The sequence below is a fragment of the Mycteria americana genome, chromosome 12 (assembly GCF_035582795.1).
Source record: "Mycteria americana isolate JAX WOST 10 ecotype Jacksonville Zoo and Gardens chromosome 12, USCA_MyAme_1.0, whole genome shotgun sequence".
In the NCBI taxonomy this organism is placed as follows: Eukaryota; Metazoa; Chordata; class Aves; order Ciconiiformes; family Ciconiidae; genus Mycteria; species Mycteria americana.
This window is the reverse complement of record NC_134376.1, coordinates 9148838-9167917: the sequence shown is the minus strand read 5'-3', so window position 1 is coordinate 9167917 and position 19080 is coordinate 9148838. Positions and strand designations below refer to the sequence as shown.

Below are 19080 nucleotides of genomic sequence, written 5' to 3'. Positions count from 1 at the left end.
CAGTGACAACTGCAGTGGCAGTTTCAGAGCTCACACATGCTGACTGACCAGCCAGAACACTGTAGATGTGCTGGCTGGAAAGCCAGCTGCTACCTGTGTGTTATAGTTACACAGTATATAAAAGATATACGTTATGCAAGTGCAAAAGGCCTGTCTTTCCCTCCATAGACTACTGATTTAGTGCTCTCTTTCCGACATAACTACTGACTTTCAGAAAAGTTACAAGAACTTACCTATTTTTGAGACATTTGTTTGTCTCTTAAATTTGGTGGCAGTTGGTCAAGATTGTAGAGTATTAGGGACCTGATTGTGCAAACACATACATTCCTTCAAAAAACAGACTAAACACTACCACTGAAAGGAACCAAGTTAACTTGAGCAAATACTCTAGGCTACATGTGGTACATGGCACAGATGTAATGACTCATATGACATTTCTGTTTTCTTTCAGGTTGTGCCAAGGAATAAGCCAAGAAAAAGCTTTTTGTATCCTAGCATGGCAAATGAAGAAGATGATCCAATTATACAAGAGGTAAAAGGGCATTGTGGCAGCAGTGATTGTACATGAGGCTGTTTTTTTAATTATTCTAGTTCCCAGTGTCCTTACATTGCTGAAAGAATGTGTCATCAACATCAGTGGTTGTCTTATAACCAATGGCTTACTCTGTGCAAGGAAATATGTTGTGTGGGCCAAGTATATGGCTCATGGTATCTGTTTTGCCAAAACAGTGGTGTTCATGTTGGCAGATTCACCTCAGATTTTTCACCCTTTGTAATCTTTCCATGTCGGAAGAGGAACACAGGTGGGGAACTTGCTTCTACCACTGTGTGTTCCCAATGACTCTGTTGCATTTCTCTGAGAGCTGTAAAAAAATTGTAATGACTTTGATGAGTTAATATTTGTTAAAAATGAAGCTAAAATGTTTCATGCCTTCTGCTAAAACAAGCAGTTGTGTTCTGATTCTGTACTTCTTTAAAGGACTGTTGTGTCCCAAAGAGTAGCCACAGTGTCCTGTTCACTTTACATCTGAATTTACACACCAGAAGTACATGGAAGGGCAAGCTCATAAGAAGGAGAAAAGCCATGAGAAAAGGCATGGCAATTGTCAGGAGTATATCTAAAGGTATCTAAAATGGCAGCTTCTTTATGTGATATTCATGAAACATCTGTGGATTTTCGGTGCTGGTGGTGCTGCTAATATTGAATCAGATTTTGGATGGGGCTGTCTCTTGTCTAATTTAGAAAGGTTTTGTGACAAAATACTAGTAATGAAGTTACCTTTCAGTCATACTGCCAAAGAGAGAACTTCCTTCTCTTTCTATAATTGTAAAAACAGATTCACTTCAGCCCTTCAAAAAAAATTTTCCTCTTTCATTTCAGATTTGTTTGCCAAGTTTCCTTAGAGAGAAAAAACACAGCTAGGGCTACTGCCTGCTGCCTCATCATAGTGGGATTTTTTTGTTTGTTTTTTAAAAAGGCCAACTGCAGAATTTCATGTCAAAATCAGCAGAGAGGAGACCTTTGACAAGAGAAGCATGAATGTGTTTTATGCTACAGTTTGTAATGAAAAGCTAAAATTGTCAGTATTTGAGCTCTAGGGATTGTACTTTTATCTGAGGCTCCATCAATTACAGCTGGCATCTGATGAAAGTTACTTGTTTTGCTTTTTAGATTGACGTGTTCCTGGCCAGAAGTCTACTGGAGAAGCTATATCTGTTTCAGGTATTTCAGTTTATGCAGTGATAGTTTGTTTAAAATAAATTCAAAGACCATAACTTTTCTTACTGCTTTGGCCTGCCAAGATCTTGGATATAGGCAAGCCTGTTTGGGTCTCAGTCAGTTGAAATATTTAGTATTAAAGCATTGCCATGAGAGGAGTGGTCATTTATGGCACAGACCTGTCATTAAATCACTCCCTTTAGCCACCCTAAGGGAGTGCTCTTAGTAGATGATGTCTTTTTATCATGCTTTGGATAAATCTGCAGTCTCTTAGCCATCTTCTGTCATCACTGATTTCTGCCATATTTACTAAACAAACATTTCTTTAGGACTGGCCGTATTTAAAATGTCACCAGTGTTCATAAATTAGTGTGATTCATCAGAAGAGCCCCCTTATGTTGTGGAGATAAAACTAACTAGTGATTGAAAGTGGAAATATGTTAGGAAGGTAGAGGTCTGTTTTCCATTCTGCCACTGAATTTCTCTAATCATTTTATCCTTGTGATTTACTTTTCCCATCTGCAAAATGGGAAGTCTTTTGAGGCTGTTGGATGAAATGGTCATTATAAACCAGTGATGCCCACTGGCAAGCCCACTGCCTCCTGTACAGATTCTCTGCATGGCACGTGCCAGCAGAGCACAGCTGGAGACAGCCAGACACGCTGGACCAGGCCATGCAGCCTTGCCTCTGGGATAGCCACAGTTGCTCCATGTCAGGAGTGAGCATTGGTTAGTGATGGGGCCTGTGGGTGTTCTGGAGAAATGGCAGCTCTGAGCAGGATGCTGCTATGGCTGGAAGATTTCATTTGGATACCACGCTGTCCTCTTAGCATTCCCAAACGGTTCAAAAGAGACACCCATGTGGCTAAACCTGGGTCTGGTGTCCTGACTAGCTACATGTGGCCCATGTTCTGTAAGCTAACACTGCTTGTGTTAGCCCACAAATGTTTTACTTTCAGGAAATAACCCTCTAGGGAGTTAATGCTGAGGGATGGGGTTTTAATTGTTCTAACACTTCCTTTTTCTGCTGGACTAATGTGTGGTACCGTTTTCTTGTGTTATAGTTTATTGTATCCTGTGAGGGGCAGGAAGGGTGTTGTGTAGTGATGAAAGCAGAGGAGCAGGGAGAAAGCAACAGGCTTTCTAGGTCATACTTCCAAATCCCCTGATGACTCACGAAGCAGTCAAGTAATTTCTTTTCTTGATGTCTTGTATCCATCTGGCAAGTGGATCTACATGTGAGGGGACAGGGAAGGTTGAGTTAATTTCTGTGAATTTCTTTGATCTTTAAACAAAGAGGGTTTTATGAAATGGTTTTGTTTTCCAGTATCCTATTCGTCCAGCTTCCATGACGTATGATGATGTTACACATTTATCAGCGAAGATAAAACCAAAGCAGCAAAAGGTTGGTCATCATTTGAGTCCAGTCTGTAAAAGTTGTTTTATGTTGTGCAGAATGTACTTAAGAAAAGCACATTGTGCTATTAAGTTGTTGTAACTGTGTAACTACTTGCAGGACCGGATCTCTGTGCTTGGAGGTATGGGGGAGTCTTTCATTGTGTCTGTACAGTAGAGTTTAGAATAAGAGTAGTTTATAAAGAGAGGAATTAAAATCATGATGGAAAAGCCACTCTTTTAATATAAAATAGAGTCACCCAGGGAAACGTAGTTACAAATGTAATTCAGTCTGTAGGTGCTTGTGCTAATACAGCTTGATTTAAAAGGTCTTTACAATATTCAGGAAAGGGTTGAGCTTTCGAGGCATGTTCTGTCTTTCATTGTCAGTGTGGGTCTTGATTTCCACTCTTGCCTGGCTGTGAATCAGCAGTCCTTTTGAAATCAGTGGGGTTGTGTAGGTAGTGAAAGTATAGCCAAGGCCAGAATGATTGCATTTTCTTGCAAATGTATCCCAAAACTGTGGCTATGATTTTAAAATACCTTATGTAAAAAAACCCACAGAAATAGATGTCTGTAATACTAGGATTTTGTTCTGGGAAATGGTTAAGGAGAGTGCCCGTGTGAACTTTGGAGTTAGGATGCATGTTGTGTTCAGGAAGTCTACGAAAATTAGCAAACATTTGCATTGTAAGACCTGTGCAGACTTGCAAATCTGCCTTCTCATCCAGGGACTTGTAACCAGTTCAGTTTATGAGTAACGGTAAAGGGAAAGAAAAAATGAGGCAATAGCTGTGGTACACAAATTTATAAGGGCTTTGGCACACACTAAGGAAGAATATATACTGTATTGTTACAGTATATAAAGAGAAATGCTATGCAGGAAAACGCTTATTTTTGAACATTTGTCTGAATTTTAAAGTTTGAGACGGGGGGGAATAGTTCTCCTTGTAACTAAAAGCTTGGAGCTTGTTTTTGTACTTCGACCAGTGTGAATCAGGAGTAACTATGAAGTGAGTGGTAAGTGCTGTAGTCTCAAACTTACCAGCATAGAGGCCTTTGTCTCTGAAGAGAACGTAGTTACTTTATACTGCTTGGTACCCAAACTAGAAGGAAACATACCTCAAGTTTGTGAGATTCTGAATGGATCCTCAGTGGTAGGGAGGGAGGCTTGAAGGATATTGCTTGTGTACTTGATCTGTACTGATAAGTAAACCAGACTGATAATGTAGTGGAAGGTATCCAACAAAGTGAAGGTGTTTTTCAGAGCTGCCTAAAGAACTCTCATTTCTCTGCTCCCATTCATTTACATAGAAGTTTATATATCTCTAGCCTATTGTTAAAATGTCCCCATCCTACAAAACCCCATATATATGCTCAACTTTTTGCATGAGATTTGCCCTGTGGATTTGACTGATGCTGCTTATGTATTTAAATTTGCTGTAAACCTATGGAAATGTTAGCAAGTGTGGGACTGAATTTCAATTGATAAGTTTGGGGTTCTGCCATGGTAATTAGCTGTCTTTCCTTTCATATTGTTTAGGTTGAACTTGAAATGGCCATTGATACTTTGAATCCTAACTACTGTCGCAGCAAAGGAGAACAGATCGCTCTCAATGTAGATGGCACATGTACAGATGAAACAAGCACCTATTCCTCGTAGGTGTCCTCTTTGCCTTCATTTCTTTTTTGTGGTGAGCGTAGATATATGTATGTCCACCAGGGCTTCAGGGAAGGGTGAGAACAAGTGGCTTTACAGTCCTGGGGGGGTGCTTTGGGCACTGTTATATAGCAAGAATTCTTGGAAGTAACCTACATTTTTTGGTGTCCTTAACGAATTCTGAATTGCAAACAGAAAGATGAGTATATATATTTGCTGCAGTTGTTGATATTCCATTTTGAGAATTGGTGATTTCAGACCTTTAACATCTGTATGCCACATTGCCTGTAGAACACAATCTCACAGCATTCATCTCTCTGCAGGAAGCTGATGGACAAGCAAACTTTCTGCTCTTCGCAAGCTGCAAGTAACGTTTCCCGCTATGCAGCTGCTGTTTATAAAAAAGGTAAATTTCTTTTGCTCACCCCTCATATCAGTGAAACATGCTTGTTTCAGGGTTAAAATAAGACCTGTTTGCTCTTTTGGTTTTTCAACCTAGGTTTTAATTGACTGATGCATCTTTAAAGAAAGGAAAAATTTTCCTTATCAATGCCCACAGAGTCCTTGAGAAGGTCTAGCAAAATTGTAAATATTATATTGGAACACTGTGGGTTTGTAGATACCTCCAGGATCTTAACAGTGCATGATGGCCTGAAATAATACACGTTTGTAGCATAATTTTATCATTGTTCTTTATATTACTATCTCCATCTAATTGTCTGTCTCATTTTCCTGTTCAACAATTTTGCCCCTCTCTTGTCTCCAAATGCTATCGCAGAACTTTGATCTGAGGATCATTTGAAATGAAAATATGTAGATTGTCTTCAGTGATGACTATTTTACTATGAGTCTCCTGAACTACAGGTCAGATCTGAGCCAGAATGTGGTTCTCTACAAGATCTGGTTTCAACACAAAAAGGAAAGTGACAGAAATAGGTCTTGGTCTTTCATACTCCTTTGAAATCCTGAGCACTGGATGAATTTTTCACTTCAATCCCTTTTTACGTTTTACTGTATTAAATATTTATGTTAAATTGAAGCTGTGCCTCTACAGAGATAGGGAGATAATGAAAAGTGCTGTCCCTGTGCAGTGGAAAAAAAACAATTTTAACCAATGTTAATTCTCTTTTTCAGGTGAACTTCACCTGACTCCACTACATGGAATTCTTCAGCTGAGGCCAAGCTTCACCTACCTGGACAAGGCTGATGCAAAACACCGAGAAAGAGAAGCTGCTAATGAAGGTAAATGCTCCATGAGTTGTGTTTTCTTTTGGGAGGTGAGATACAAGTTCTCTCTATAATTTTACTGATAAGAGTCATTATATTCTGAAGGTGTTTATTATAACAACATACTGATTATAAGGACATTTCTCAGATTGTTTTGCTGATCTTATTTTCAGTGTAGCTGCATAAATGCTTTTGTGGGCACAGTGTGGGGGATTGGCAGAGGGATGGGAGTTGGTGGGTAGTGTCAAAGGGCATCAGTAAGGAGTGTGTCACAACTGCCACTGAAAAGTTGCACTGCAAAGCTCATGGGAGCAGTATCTCCTACCATAGGAGCAGTGTGGTGCTGTCACACATTGCACAGTTTGGCAAGCTGGGATTGAACCCCTGGTTATGTAGTTCCTAGTACTGCTTTCTTCCTGCATGGGCCCCCAAACAGTTACAGATTGGCTTTGGCTCTTTTACTGCAGTGGTGTGTTTATTCTGTTGTGGTTTTTGGCAGGTGGTGATTCATCCCAGGATGAAGCTGAAGATGATGTTAAGCAAATTACTGTATGTCCAAATTTCCTTTTTATGATAGTTCAGGCAACAGTTCACAAGAAAGCATGACAATTCACACCCAAATAAAAGGACAGGAAACCTCAGCTAGTTGTGGTGACCCTGAGCTTGGGAGGGGGAAGCAAGATGGACTTGCCCTTGTTGCACAAGCATAAAGATGGCACTGACAGCAAGGGGTGATTCATTTGAGCTGGGGCCCCTAGCTTCTGTTACTTATGTACCAAATAAATAATGCAGGTGTTTTGTTTCAAGAATCTTGGGGCTGCATTTAATGATGCCCAAATCTTCTAGGTACGATTCTCCCGCCCAGAGACCGAACAAGCTCGTCAACGTCGTGTTCAGTCCTATGAGTTCCTGCAGAAGAGACAAGCGGAAGAGCACTGGGTTCATCTACATTATTATGGCTTGAAGGTAGGTGGGTGCTGGCTGCTGAGGAGGCTGCCTGGGCCTGAAGGCTCAGCCAAGTCTAGAACTGTTTTTAAATCTGGGCCTATGGGAATCGGGGACTCATCAAAAGATAATGAAGAAAAGTAGGTCTGTAGGCTTGAACAGACCCTGCAGTGCTCTGTACCTCCTCTGCTGGATAATGCTTTGGGGTCTCCATGCTGGAAGAGGTTTAAAACTGAGAGTTGGACAAACATAAAGGGGGGTCTGAGTACAAGAATCACTCAGGTCTTGGATTATGAACTGGACTTTGTGAAAGACTTGGGGAACCCCATCAAGTTGAGTTTCAGAAATCCTGTTTGTCTGACCCATATGCATTTCTGTCAGGAGATTTCAATGTCATAGCAACAGAAATGTTTCCACATCACGTGAACATCGTTCAAGAAAGTGAAAGCAGAACATCAGTTAGTGAGGAGGAATGCTTGAATGGTGCAGTAATGACAGGGTGGTCACAGTTTGGAATGAGGAATCCAGCTCTGGCATTTTGTATGTTTTTAGTATGTGGTAGTGACTCTTTTTCTCCATATCTCCAGGATAGCCGTTCTGAACACGAGCGCCAATATTTATTTAGTCAAGGTCATGGCCTTGCTGAAAACACAGAATTAATTAAATCGCCCAGGTAATGGTTTGATGGTTTCCTACAGAAATTGCAGTAATTTGTTGGGATTGTTTTCAGAGTAATAAGCAGGTATATTCTTTAAAAGTCTGATCTTTGATAATTCTATCCATGATAAAAATGGAATTGTTTAAAAAGTACAGAAACAAACTAGCCTTCAACTTATTCAGGTTGCTTTCTTTGTTTCCTTGTACTGTGAGATTAAAACTAGTTGTTTTCAGTTGGGATTGTAGCCTCTTGTACGTTATCACAACTCTGCATTATTGGGACTGCGAATACTGTAAAGGAAAAGTAAAACAAAAGCTCCTTCTGGTTAAAATAAATTAAAACTCTGAAGCCAATAACTTCTGTTGTTAACAAACCTTATAAAACTTTGTTTTGTGATTTGTGAGAGATACCTGAAACTACTTGAAACTTACTTGGTTTTGTTTCTTGGTGACTGCAGCTATACAGTAATGTTCCCATGATGCAGTCAATACTAATGCTTCGCTGTAATCTGATACAACCATGGCCCAAGTAATAGGAAAGTGGCTGACTCTCTCTCTGTTTAATGGTGTGGGTGTGTTTTTCTTGACATTTAACATCTCAGTGGAACAGTGGTAGGTGTTCTGAGAAGCCTTTTGGATCTGATTCTTTCCTCACAGACACTGGTACTTACATGGGTGGAAAAGACTTTTTGCTTGTTGCTGGCCTGATTCTCTCTGTCTACAGGACTTCACATGACCCATCTTACTGCTGTGTCAGAGCACCTGTGTTTAATGTATTTACTCTTGCAGTTCTTCTGTTTGGACACCTCTTCTGTACAGAAGAGCTGGGATTCTGACTCCCATTTATTTCGTACCTTCTCTTCGATATTTTACTAGTACTGAACTTACAGAGGAAGATGGGAGAGGAAAGGGGAGAGCTCTCTTTTCAGGCTAATGTTTGTTTTGTAGATTCACACAAGTAGGATTGCTCTAAGCAAGAAATAACTGTACTTAAACCTGGGAAGTCCCAAGACAAGCATTTTAAGGATGTGTTTTCTTTTCTTCTAGTGAATATTTAATGATGCTGATGCCTCCAAGCGTAGAGGAAGAGAAGTAAGTGTTTGTACAGAATGTTCAAAGTCCATATTGGCTGGATGCTCTTTTTCATGGGCTGCAAATCTGCTTGTTTATCTGCAGTGACAAACCAATGGCTCCAAGCAATGTGCTTTCTATGGCCCAGCTGAGAACTTTACCCCTTGCTGATCAGATTAAGATCCTGATGAAGAATGGTTTGTAGCTTTTGTAATACATTTGCACTTTACTTTGTGACTTCTAATTGCCTCAGATAAGGTACCTTTCCTAGTAGTACCAGTTCTGTCACCCCACCAGACCAGAGTCTGTCTGGCTGTCTGATTCTGTGAAGAATCCAAATCCGAAGCCTTTCCTGAAAAAGACCTGCTGTGCAGAGAAGAACAGTAACAGCAGATGTGACTGCTGATCTGTATGTTTGCAGTCAACTTACTCTTAGAATAATTTCTAATCTGATAATAGCTTTCTGGATACATCTATTTCAGCAGGTATCTCCTGGAATGTGGGGTCTGAGCATGAATCATAAGTTGAAGGTTAATGCAACAAGCTGCACTTTGGCATTTTCTGGGAAGTTTTCAGTGATACGCACTTTATGAGTGTCATCTAGGAATTTTGTTTTGTCTCTTCAGAGTTACTATCTGATGAGAGCAAATCCTGAGGACTTTGCCTCAGGAGCTTCCTGTCTTGTCAGGTATCTGTTTCCAAATATTGCCAAAGGCATAGATTTTTAAAAAAATTTTTTTATTAATGCATTAATTTGGGACTAGTTAAGCTAATCAACTTAGATGTAACACTAGCACATATTTTTAGAACAGATGATGACTATAGTGCAGGGGGGGACTTAGTAGAACTTAGGTTTTGGGGTTTTTCTAAGATACAGCTTTAACCATGAACTTCAACATAAATCATAGTATCCTATATTTATAAATCTCTGTCTGTATCATGTGCACTGAAGAAACCCTTAATCTGGTGTGTATTTTGCCTTTCAGTGAAGGTTATGCCATTTGCAAATCTGATGAGTTTGCTAGGCTCTGGGACTGACTCTACGGCAGTTCTCCGCTGTATACAGCAGGTGGCAATGCTGGTCCAGGGAAACTGGGTGGTGAAGAGGTATGGCTTGTCTTTGTTACTGGGACATGGTTTTCTGCTTTAAGGAGAGGATCAGAACAATGGATTTTATATACTCATCTTCCTTGTGTCCCAGAGTAGCCATGTTCTTAACTCACAGTACTGTAAAATCTGGATTTAATATTTGGTCCTTTTTAGTGCAGTCAGTTATTCAAAATTCAAAGGGTTGATGTTAAAGGATAATACCTTAGTACCTACCCCAGCTAAAATTATGGCCGAGCAGTGATGTAATCTGTATTTGTATTTGAGTTATGTCCAATTTTTTATATTATCTTCACTCATGTTCTTTATGAGTTGACTGTCCTGAATTCTTCCAGAGATTAGTGTCAAATATAAACACAGAAAATGAAACCAATGTCAGCTATAGTATTTCTTAGCTAAATTCAGTCAAAGAAAGGTCTTTGTGCTTGATGAACCTTGCTGTTCATCAGTGGATGCTGCTCTTGTCAGCTGAAAGCTACCCTCTAGAAGGCACTACCCGCTTAATAAATCAAGCGTGGGGTACTGAGTGTACCCCATGAAATGGATTCTGTATCATCCTCCCATTTATTAGGATAAAGCATCCCACTGGGAATTGAAGTCTAAAGTGCAGTATGATTTTTTTTTTTTTTTTTTTTACCTGGGTGGAGCACTGCATGTGGAGAATTACAGTCTCTGGAATAGCTCTCTGTGTTAAGATGAGTGGCACCAGCTACCAGTCCAAATCTGCAGGATGTGTTTCAGCTGTTGGGATACAGGCCTGTATTAGCAATGTGAACAGTTTTTACAGCAACCCTTGCTGTCCCTCCAGCCATTCCAGAAAGAAGCTGGAAGCAAGTTAAAGACAGTATATTAGCATTCAGATTGTTTTTATGTTCTAGCTGATTCTTTGCTACTAGTCCGAGGAAGATGCATATATCTCTAGTAGATGTGGCCTGTTTGGGACAGTTGGGCACAGAGCAGCACATGCACACATCAGAGCTTTAAATGGAGGGGGGAACCCATTTCTTTGGTCTGGATAGGATCGAGATCATGAACTGGGTTGCCTTGAGGCTTTGGAGACCATGCTGACAAATGTCATCCAGTTGATCTTGCAAGCAGACAAGGACACAGGGTGGTGTTGGTCTCAGGGCTGTTTGGTTCAAGCATGACATTTTGTAGCATTGTTCTCTTGTTCTCTTAAGCCCTTGATTGCTGGGAGGGAAATAAAAAACCATTATGCCCATACATCAGCATTTTGGCTAAATGCTGCCTTCAAGGCTGCGTACCAGGTTAGCCTAAGCATTTCTTAGGATCATTCTGGTCTTGTTTACACTGATCCAAGGGAGGATAGGCTTTGCAAGAACAAAGCAGAACTTGTACCTGTGTTGCACACATCTGCTAGCCACAAGCCTATGCTTTGCTGGTGTAAGCCTTTTTGCACTAGTGTAATTGCAGTGGTGTAATTACACCAATATTAATTCTTTTAATGAAAACCATGCTTTGGATAAAGGTATAATTTAACTGCAGAACAGGGAGGATGTTTGTTATGTTAATCTTCACCAATGCCGTTTTTCTGGAGTACCTAGTAACTAATCCATCTTCCTTTTTAATTAACAGTGATGTCCTCTACCCAAAAGATACTTCTAGTCCACATAGTGGAGTCCCTGCGGAAGTGCTCTGTAGAGGGAGAGACTTTGTTGTAAGTATAAAAGTGTTTGTTGTTTTTAAAGGAAAACGCAGGTGAAGTTTGCCTGAGAGGCCACAGCATTGCAAAACTGTGCTGCTCTAAGGTGCTTCCTCCAAAGAGGTGCACCAAATAAGGTGCTTCCTCCAAAGAAATTACTTGTACTTTAATCCTGAAGGTGTTGTTACAAGTCTGTCATGGGAGTGTTGGCGTAGACTGTGGCTGGCTGGCAGGTTCAGATCATCTGTCATTAACAGTATTCATCACTTTCTAATACATGCTGTAGAGCCGCTATCACATAGCCCCCACAATGCAGGGCTTACAGAAAAGCCAGGACTGGATAATAAAGTGCTCGTTTCTCCAAATGTCTTTTTGTGGGCTCAGGACCGTGAGGTCTCAGGAGGGCAGTGTGGGTAAGCCTTGTGCTCCCTGAGCATGCACTGTTGATCTTTGAAAAGGACTTTACTCCCCAGAGCCGCTAATCAGTGAAAGGACTTTGTTCCCAGGCACCTTTTGTGAGCAGTAGCTGCACATGGAAGTTGAAATGAATACAGGTCTTTTAAACACACACGTAACCACAGCAAAAAGGAACAACCTCTGCATTGTGTTTATTTGTGCTAACCATGGAAAGAATTAAGTTCCTAAGTGGTTCCTAAGTTCATATTCAGTTTATGGCTTCCGCCCCATCAAAGAGAAGCTGACGAAGGCATTGCTCTCATTTTTTGCAGTTAGACCTGAATGTTCCCCTTGTTTGCAAAGTTAGTTTATGAGATTTAGCTCTGAATAGGAGCATGCTGTGCAAGAGACTTTAAGCATATTACAGTACTAGTGTAAGGTAAAACTGATGGTGATTGAAACTGACTTTTTATTGTGTCTTGATGTCTGCCCAAGACACTGCCATATGGAGACCTGGATTCAGGTGTGACCCAGTGACATAAGTCTTTAGGACACAGCAGATTAGGTGACATGTCATGTGTAAAATTCTAGGGACCAGAAACTATTATGCTCAGTTAAGTAAGCGGTAGTGTTTTAGCAGTTAAGATGTAAAGATAAATTATTTTCATTTGAATTATGTGAAATATACCTTGCATGAGAAATGGTCTATGTTGATCGTGAAGGCAAGTAATTTGCTGGTTAGCTCTACAGCAGGGAAAAAGTTAAAATGTTAGCAAATAGAAAACATTGATATTTCTGGCTTTCAGACAAAGTGAAATGCCTGGTCATAAGGCTCAGAAATAGTACATAATATTGTATTGCATCTGTGGAGAAAATGTGTTCTAGCTTAAAAAGTGAGCTTTATTTCCCGTATACATTTGTATAAAGTAATTAATAAGGTTAAAAATATTTATGGCCAGTAGCAACTTTTAGTGTCCACCTGTTCCATGGTGTACTTTGAGGAGGAGGAAAAGTAATTTGTGTCTTTTCTGAAAGCTTCTGGTTTTTCCCCAGATTCTCACATAATAAATTCAGTGGACACGAGTACCATTGGCTCTAGTTGAGGGTAAAGTGCCTAATGAGAAATGGCTGCTTCTGAGTTGCGTGCAGGGAGAGCTGATAGATATTCTTCCTTTGGACAGCAGCTTCTTGTGCTTTAAAACAGAAATGCCTTGTGCCCTAAAGTGAGCATGGTGGTTTTGTGTGGTTGTGGGCAGAGAGAAGCTGAATGAGAGAGAAGGATGCATAGATGACGTTGTAGGGCAGGAAGAAATTGGCAGTAATGAGATTTTGAATTCTTCACAACATTATTAATACACACAGACTGAAAGAGGTTGTAATCTGTTTAAACAGAGACAGGAAGAAATCAAAGGTCATGTTCAGACAGTGTTCTGCCCAAGTCCTCATGTATCCTCTTAGCCTGCTTTCAGCAGCTGCCTCTCAGGATGTTAGACCTGAGGAGCTGCTCTGCAGAGCACCTAGCTTTTCCATTAACTGGAGACAAGTATGTGAATGACAGGCCATCTCAGCATGACTAGAAGTGACTGTGATGTGCATTGAAGAAGGGAATGGGCATGGGCACTTTCTAGGAGGCTGTGTGCTGCAGAAAGGCAACAGTCATCAGCCTCTACAGGCCTCTACATTAACAGAAGTGGATGAAGAGTTTCTTTAGGTTGCTGATTAGGTATATGAGAAGCTGAGCCTCAGGTGTGACTTCTGGAGTCCCAGCATCGCTGCAGTGGATTTTTTTTTTTTTTTTTTTTGGAAGCTAAATGGAGTTTGAGTTCAAGAGATTCTTTATAGCTTTTGTAGTCACAGGTTCACCAAGGCAAACCATGGACTCTTGAAGCTTTTGATACTGTGTTCATGGCCATTTGAGGACAGAAGAGGCCAGAAAGTGTTTTCCTACTATCTGGCTGAGAATCACCTACTTCTACATTCTTGAAAGGAGTGCAGTTTCCATTTTTCTGGTAACATCATTGAACAGGGTCATTACTACAACTTCAGTAAAGCAACTGCTAAATACAGTTACTAGGTTTTTCTCCTTTGTTGCCTTTGTAGATGTGGAAATTCACACAGGACCGCTGGGTTGTGAGAAAGGAAGTGGCAGCTGTTACAAAAGTGAGTGATTTTTTTTCTTCCTAAATCAGAAGTTGGTGATATGTGTTTGGGCATTGTCTGCAGGTTGGTAGTGGGTGCTACTGCAAGCCTTTTCTCAGGTTCACAGCATCTGCATTACTGCTGACTTGCAGTGTTGCTCACCCAGCATGCCTTCACTTTGGAACAGGTATAGATACATACTCTTTTTAGAAACGTTTCGAGCAGCTCCCACAGTTACCCCGACTCCACAGGATATGACTGTCCTTGTAGCTGAGCCACTGGAATGCATCTTGTCCTCTCATCTCTTTCAATGGAAAGCTGACTGATAGTGCACCAAAGCAGATGAGTGCTTGTGCAGTCCCGCTAGCTATTCTGCTTTGGGTATGTTACAAAAGAGCAACTCTTCTGTGGGCATTTGCCAGTTGTCAATATTGAGTAAAAGCTTTAAAACAACTCAGGCACCTGAGTATTCTGTTAAAACTGGCAAATGAATGAGAAACATTAAGTAAACAGGACAAAAAATAATTTCCTTAAAATACAGTAAAATGATAAAACATGAGTCAATTTATGCACAGACCATCTATTTTTGGAATGTAAGATCCAGTGCTGCTTAAAAGCTGTGCGTGTGTAGGTGCAGCATGTCTGACCTGCAGCTCTAAAATAAGATTAACACTGTAGAATATGCTTCTCTTCACAATAGAGTCTTTTCATCTCTGTTTGGAAACTCCCTTTTCTTCACAAAACATGCCATGAGCTATTTGACTCTCAGATGATTAATCACCACTGCTCTCTAAAGTCCTGTGCTTTTAACATTATGTGAAAGTTATGCTGCAGAGAAGGATGAGTATCTCTGACTTAGCTGGGTGTGTATTCATGGCGGTGCCCCATATATATAGCAAATCAGCCCAACTCTTCCTGTTTCATGGAACAATGCCCATGGCTGCATATGTCCTATGTAAATTGACTTCCATATTACTTATGCTTTTTCTTTTTCTTTTAGCTTTGCCCAGAAGATGTGAAAGACTTCCTAGAGCACATGTCTGTGGCAAGAATAAACAAAGGCTGGGAGTTCATGCTCCCTTATGATGAAGACTTTGTTAAGAAGCATCCAGATATAGTTCAGAGGCAACATATGCTGTGGATGGGCATTCAGGCCAAGTAAATGACTTGTTTTATTTTGGGGAATAAGCTGAAAACAGAGAACTGTCTAGTACAAAGTTTCTTTAGACTTTGATAGATAATTTGATCTGTATTGCCTTGAAGGTTTCCCCTTCACAGTCACCAGGCAGTGCTGTGGTGGGGGATGTCACTGCATCATTCAAGTGATTCCGGTTCCTTGGCTCCCTGGAGTAATTGAGTGTTCTAGCTAACGGCTAAAGCTGGCATGGCTACATGCAGGCATAAAACTGAAACTGTCCTGGTATCTTTTATCTTTGTCTTTCAGGTTAGAAAAGGTCTATAATCTCTTAAAGGAGCACTTGACACCAAAGAAACAAGAGGCACAATCAGGTAAATGGAATTGTGCTTTGAGCATCTTGAAGCAGATGCATCCCTCCATATTCCTGGGTGATGTTTTGGAATTCCTCTATGGTTTTGAACGTGGTGGGGACTGGTCTTGTTTTGTTTGATATTTTTCCTTTCTTGTGATTTCCTCTGGATTATTTGAGACAGATCTTGGTCTTTATGAACATCACTGATGTTCGGGTGACACAAGCTTACTGTAGCATCCTTGTAGCAGAGCAGGGAGGATTCCTTGGCACTGGGGACTCGCTATTTGATAACGTAAAATCAGCTGGTTCTGTTATCCACTTCTTCATGTAAGGCAGCTTGTGTGGTGTAAGGGTGTCAGCAGCTTCTGAAGAGAGGACAGGGGCCAGTGCATAAGTAATTCTCACCTCTCAGTTTGCAAGCTAATGTGCATGAGGTGATTTTTTTTTTTTTAAATTTCCCCTGATTTGCACTGGGCTCTCTGTGGTGTGGTTGAGGGCTGAGCAATTAATGAAGAATGTGTTTGGCAGGGGGCTGTAAGGAGGTGTGAAGCTGTCTCTCTTTGACATCCTTCTCCACCATGGATGCCAGTGAGAATATTAAAGTAGCTGCTCCATAATCCTAAAAGATTGTGAAAACTTGAGATTCCAGAGAGTTTTAACTAGGCATTTGGCTCGTTGCCAGACACTGAAGCTGATGAAGAGTATAAGCAGAACTGACAAACGAGCATATGAATCCATTTCAATACCCTGTGTCTGATCTGCTTGGAAGGATTAGGTGTTGGGTTATTTGGAGAGGATTAGCGAGCCTAACAGCAGAGAAGATAACAGCATGTGTGCTGTGCATGCTTTTGCCTTAAACACAGCATTCCTTCCTTTGGCATTGAGACTGGATTCCTCTGCTGCCAACATGCCCCTTCCTTTCACCTTTGGATAGCTGGGTGTGGAGAGGACACGGGAAGAGGCGCAGGATTGCATGGGAGAAAGGACTCCCTTCTGTCCCTTTCTCCCCATCACTGGGTAATAATACTAAGAAGAGGGTCTTAGAGTCTCATACTGTGCACCTCATGCTAAAAGGGTGTTCAGATTCACTGTCAACCCCTTCAGTCTCCTCGCTGCACCTATAGGACATTCTTGTGGCAGTTGCTGCAGCAGGCCCCACCAGCCACTAAAACAAACAAAAAAGAGTTGTTGGGCAAAGAAGCATTTGGGTCACAAGTAGAGATGTGTAAGGGGTCTGTGTCCTGGTTTCCTGATTTGCAGAAAAGGCCCTAGTGATTGAACAAGTGCACTTTGTCTTTGCTTTAGGTTCCTTGACTGGAACCCAAGCATCTGGCTTACAACTGTCAACATGTTTATCTTTAAAAAAAAAAAACAACCCCCCGCCCCCAACCACAAAAAAAACCCCAAACTCAAGTAAAATCTAATCAACAAACTGTGTTTATGCCTCAGATTTCAGAAGCAGATGATGTTTCCTGGTTTTATTTCACTATGAGCCCTTCAGGAAGCATTCTGCAAGACTAGAGCCCTGGTTATGGTGAGATTTATAGTATCTTTTGTTTCTTGCTAGCTCATCCGTTGCTGGTTTCTGGGGAGCAAAGGGTCAACATGGCTAAAGCAAAAGTCAAGCAGAACTATGGGCAGCTGGAGAAGGAGTTCCAGAAGCAAAAGGCAGAGATGAAATCAAATGACACCTCAGCCAAGATGGATGTTTCCAATATCCGCATTAAAGAGGAGCCTGTGAGTGATGAGGAGCCAATGGATACCTCGGCTTATGAGGGCATGAACAACGGGATTGTCAATGGCCTCCATGCGGAGGAGGACTCCACGGACTCTTTAAATGGCCACTTGCCTGGAGGCTGCGTTGACCGGGTAGCCCAAGAACTGAAGGCATTTGTGTCGTCAACATTTAAGAAACAATTTGTACTCACCCTGAGTGAGCTTAAACGGTTATTTAACCTTCACTTAGCCAGTCTGCCTCCAGGACATACGTTGTTCAGTGGCATTTCGGACAAAATGTTACAGGACATGGTGTTGGACACTGGCTGCAAACAGATTTTGGTGCCTGTAAGTATGTTTTTCCCTTGCTGTACTTTGGGGAGGAGGGATTGGGGGGGGCAGTTAAATGTATGAGCTGTGAAGTGTTTGTGTCCTGTGCTGGTGGACTGGAAGAACAGATGTGCTCTGAGTAACTGTCCAATATTGGATATGTTGAAGCTGCTGGAGGTTTGTCTGGCATCCTGCTTCTGGCAGGCCCTGCATTCTGCTTTCTTTGCTCAGTGGTATGCTGCATAGCTTAGTTGTCTTTGGGGCTGTTTCCACATCCAAGCTGTTGGGCCGCAGTGACTCACTGTCCCAACTTGCTCCTGTTAACATGATCTAAGGCAGTCCCAGATTCCCATCAGCTCTCCTGGAGTTGCACAAGTTCCTTCTCTCAGGGACAGGGACACAGTTGGGGGAGGAAAGGTGGCATTGGCTGCCTGGGAGCAGTAAGGCACACCCAGCAGAGCCCTCTGGGAAGTGACAAACCGTATCTGCAGCAGGTTTCTTTGGTCAGTCTTTTCCTCCTAGACTGTGCAGAGGTGTCTTTGTTTCTTTGTCTTTATGGAAATGACATGTGTGATTGCATGAGACAGAGCCAGGTTTGTGTGACAGTAGATTGCTTAGGAAAGGAAAAAGAATTTGGCATCATGGGAAAGAGCCTAAAAGGAAATTAATTTTACAAGACATCTGGCAGTGCTGATTGGGTTGCAACCAGAAAGACCTTGGGAGTCAACTGCCTTTGGGGAGAGAGGAAGAGAGACGTGTGAACTGCTCGAAAGAGCAGGCAAGGCGGAAAGAGGAGGAAGCAGGCAGGCTGATGAGAGAGAGCCTGGAGCATGGGAGTTGAAACCCAGCTAAGGAATAAGGGTTGCTAGAGGCAGGGGCAGAAATAACATGTTCAGTCGTGTGCAAAATACGTGTTGTGGCACCTGGGAATCAAGTAACAGACTTGAAATGCCACTAGGGAGACCACCAATTTTGGTACTTTCTGCTTTCTCTTGAGAGCTTCCAAGTCCTGGGGTAATGTTTGCCTGGAACTGCCTCTTAGCGCTGGCTAGGCTCTCCTTTGTACGCAGTGTAAGGGATGCATTTGCCATGCTGATGGTAAATAGCTGAGCTCATTGCTGTGCTGTTACTTGGGACTGGGACTTATTTGCTTTGGAAATTTGGGGATTTTGGAAATGATTCCATCCACTCTTTGCTTAAAGGCTGTGAGGAGTGAAAGTGGAACAGTTTCTTTTTTCAAAAAACAACCAAAATAAAATCCTCCTGAAGAGAGGTGGTTGGGAACTTCCTTCTGTCTGGAAAACCCTGTCACAGGAGACCTTCAGAGGTGTGGAAGTGGTCACCAGGATGTCTCTTGCTGGAGGTCTGCTTTAAGTTTTAGTTCTGCTGACCCAGAATTTACTGCAAAACTTGAGATCTTGTACAGGAGCCTGTATAAGCCTGTACTGTTATCAGCAATGTAAATCGTTACCCCCAAACCTCCCCCTGATGCTCTGTGCAGATGGCAAAGGTGCCAGGGTTGGTTTTACTCTTAGCATGGGCTCATACACTTTGGTATTTCTTG

The 19080-nt window shown here is 41.6% G+C and overlaps 1 protein-coding gene across 1 annotated transcript in view; it reads left to right on the top strand.

Moving 5' to 3' along the window:
• The window catches only part of POLR3E (RNA polymerase III subunit E), a 30142-nt gene that overhangs the window by 4199 nt on the left and 6863 nt on the right, over positions 1-19080 (top strand). Inside the window, exons 2-18 of the mRNA XM_075515665.1 lie at positions 452-532; positions 1673-1723; positions 3048-3125; positions 4659-4774; positions 5099-5181; positions 5910-6017; positions 6502-6551; positions 6849-6968; positions 7535-7620; positions 8652-8696; positions 8781-8872; positions 9662-9782; positions 11379-11460; positions 13942-14001; positions 14981-15138; positions 15425-15489; positions 17038-17534. Of these exons, the coding sequence (XP_075371780.1) occupies positions 497-532; positions 1673-1723; positions 3048-3125; positions 4659-4774; positions 5099-5181; positions 5910-6017; positions 6502-6551; positions 6849-6968; positions 7535-7620; positions 8652-8696; positions 8781-8872; positions 9662-9782; positions 11379-11460; positions 13942-14001; positions 14981-15138; positions 15425-15489; positions 17038-17534 (1848 nt within the window). The 5' untranslated portion in view covers positions 452-496. The remainder of the gene's footprint in view (positions 1-451; positions 533-1672; positions 1724-3047; positions 3126-4658; positions 4775-5098; positions 5182-5909; positions 6018-6501; positions 6552-6848; positions 6969-7534; positions 7621-8651; positions 8697-8780; positions 8873-9661; positions 9783-11378; positions 11461-13941; positions 14002-14980; positions 15139-15424; positions 15490-17037; positions 17535-19080) is intronic.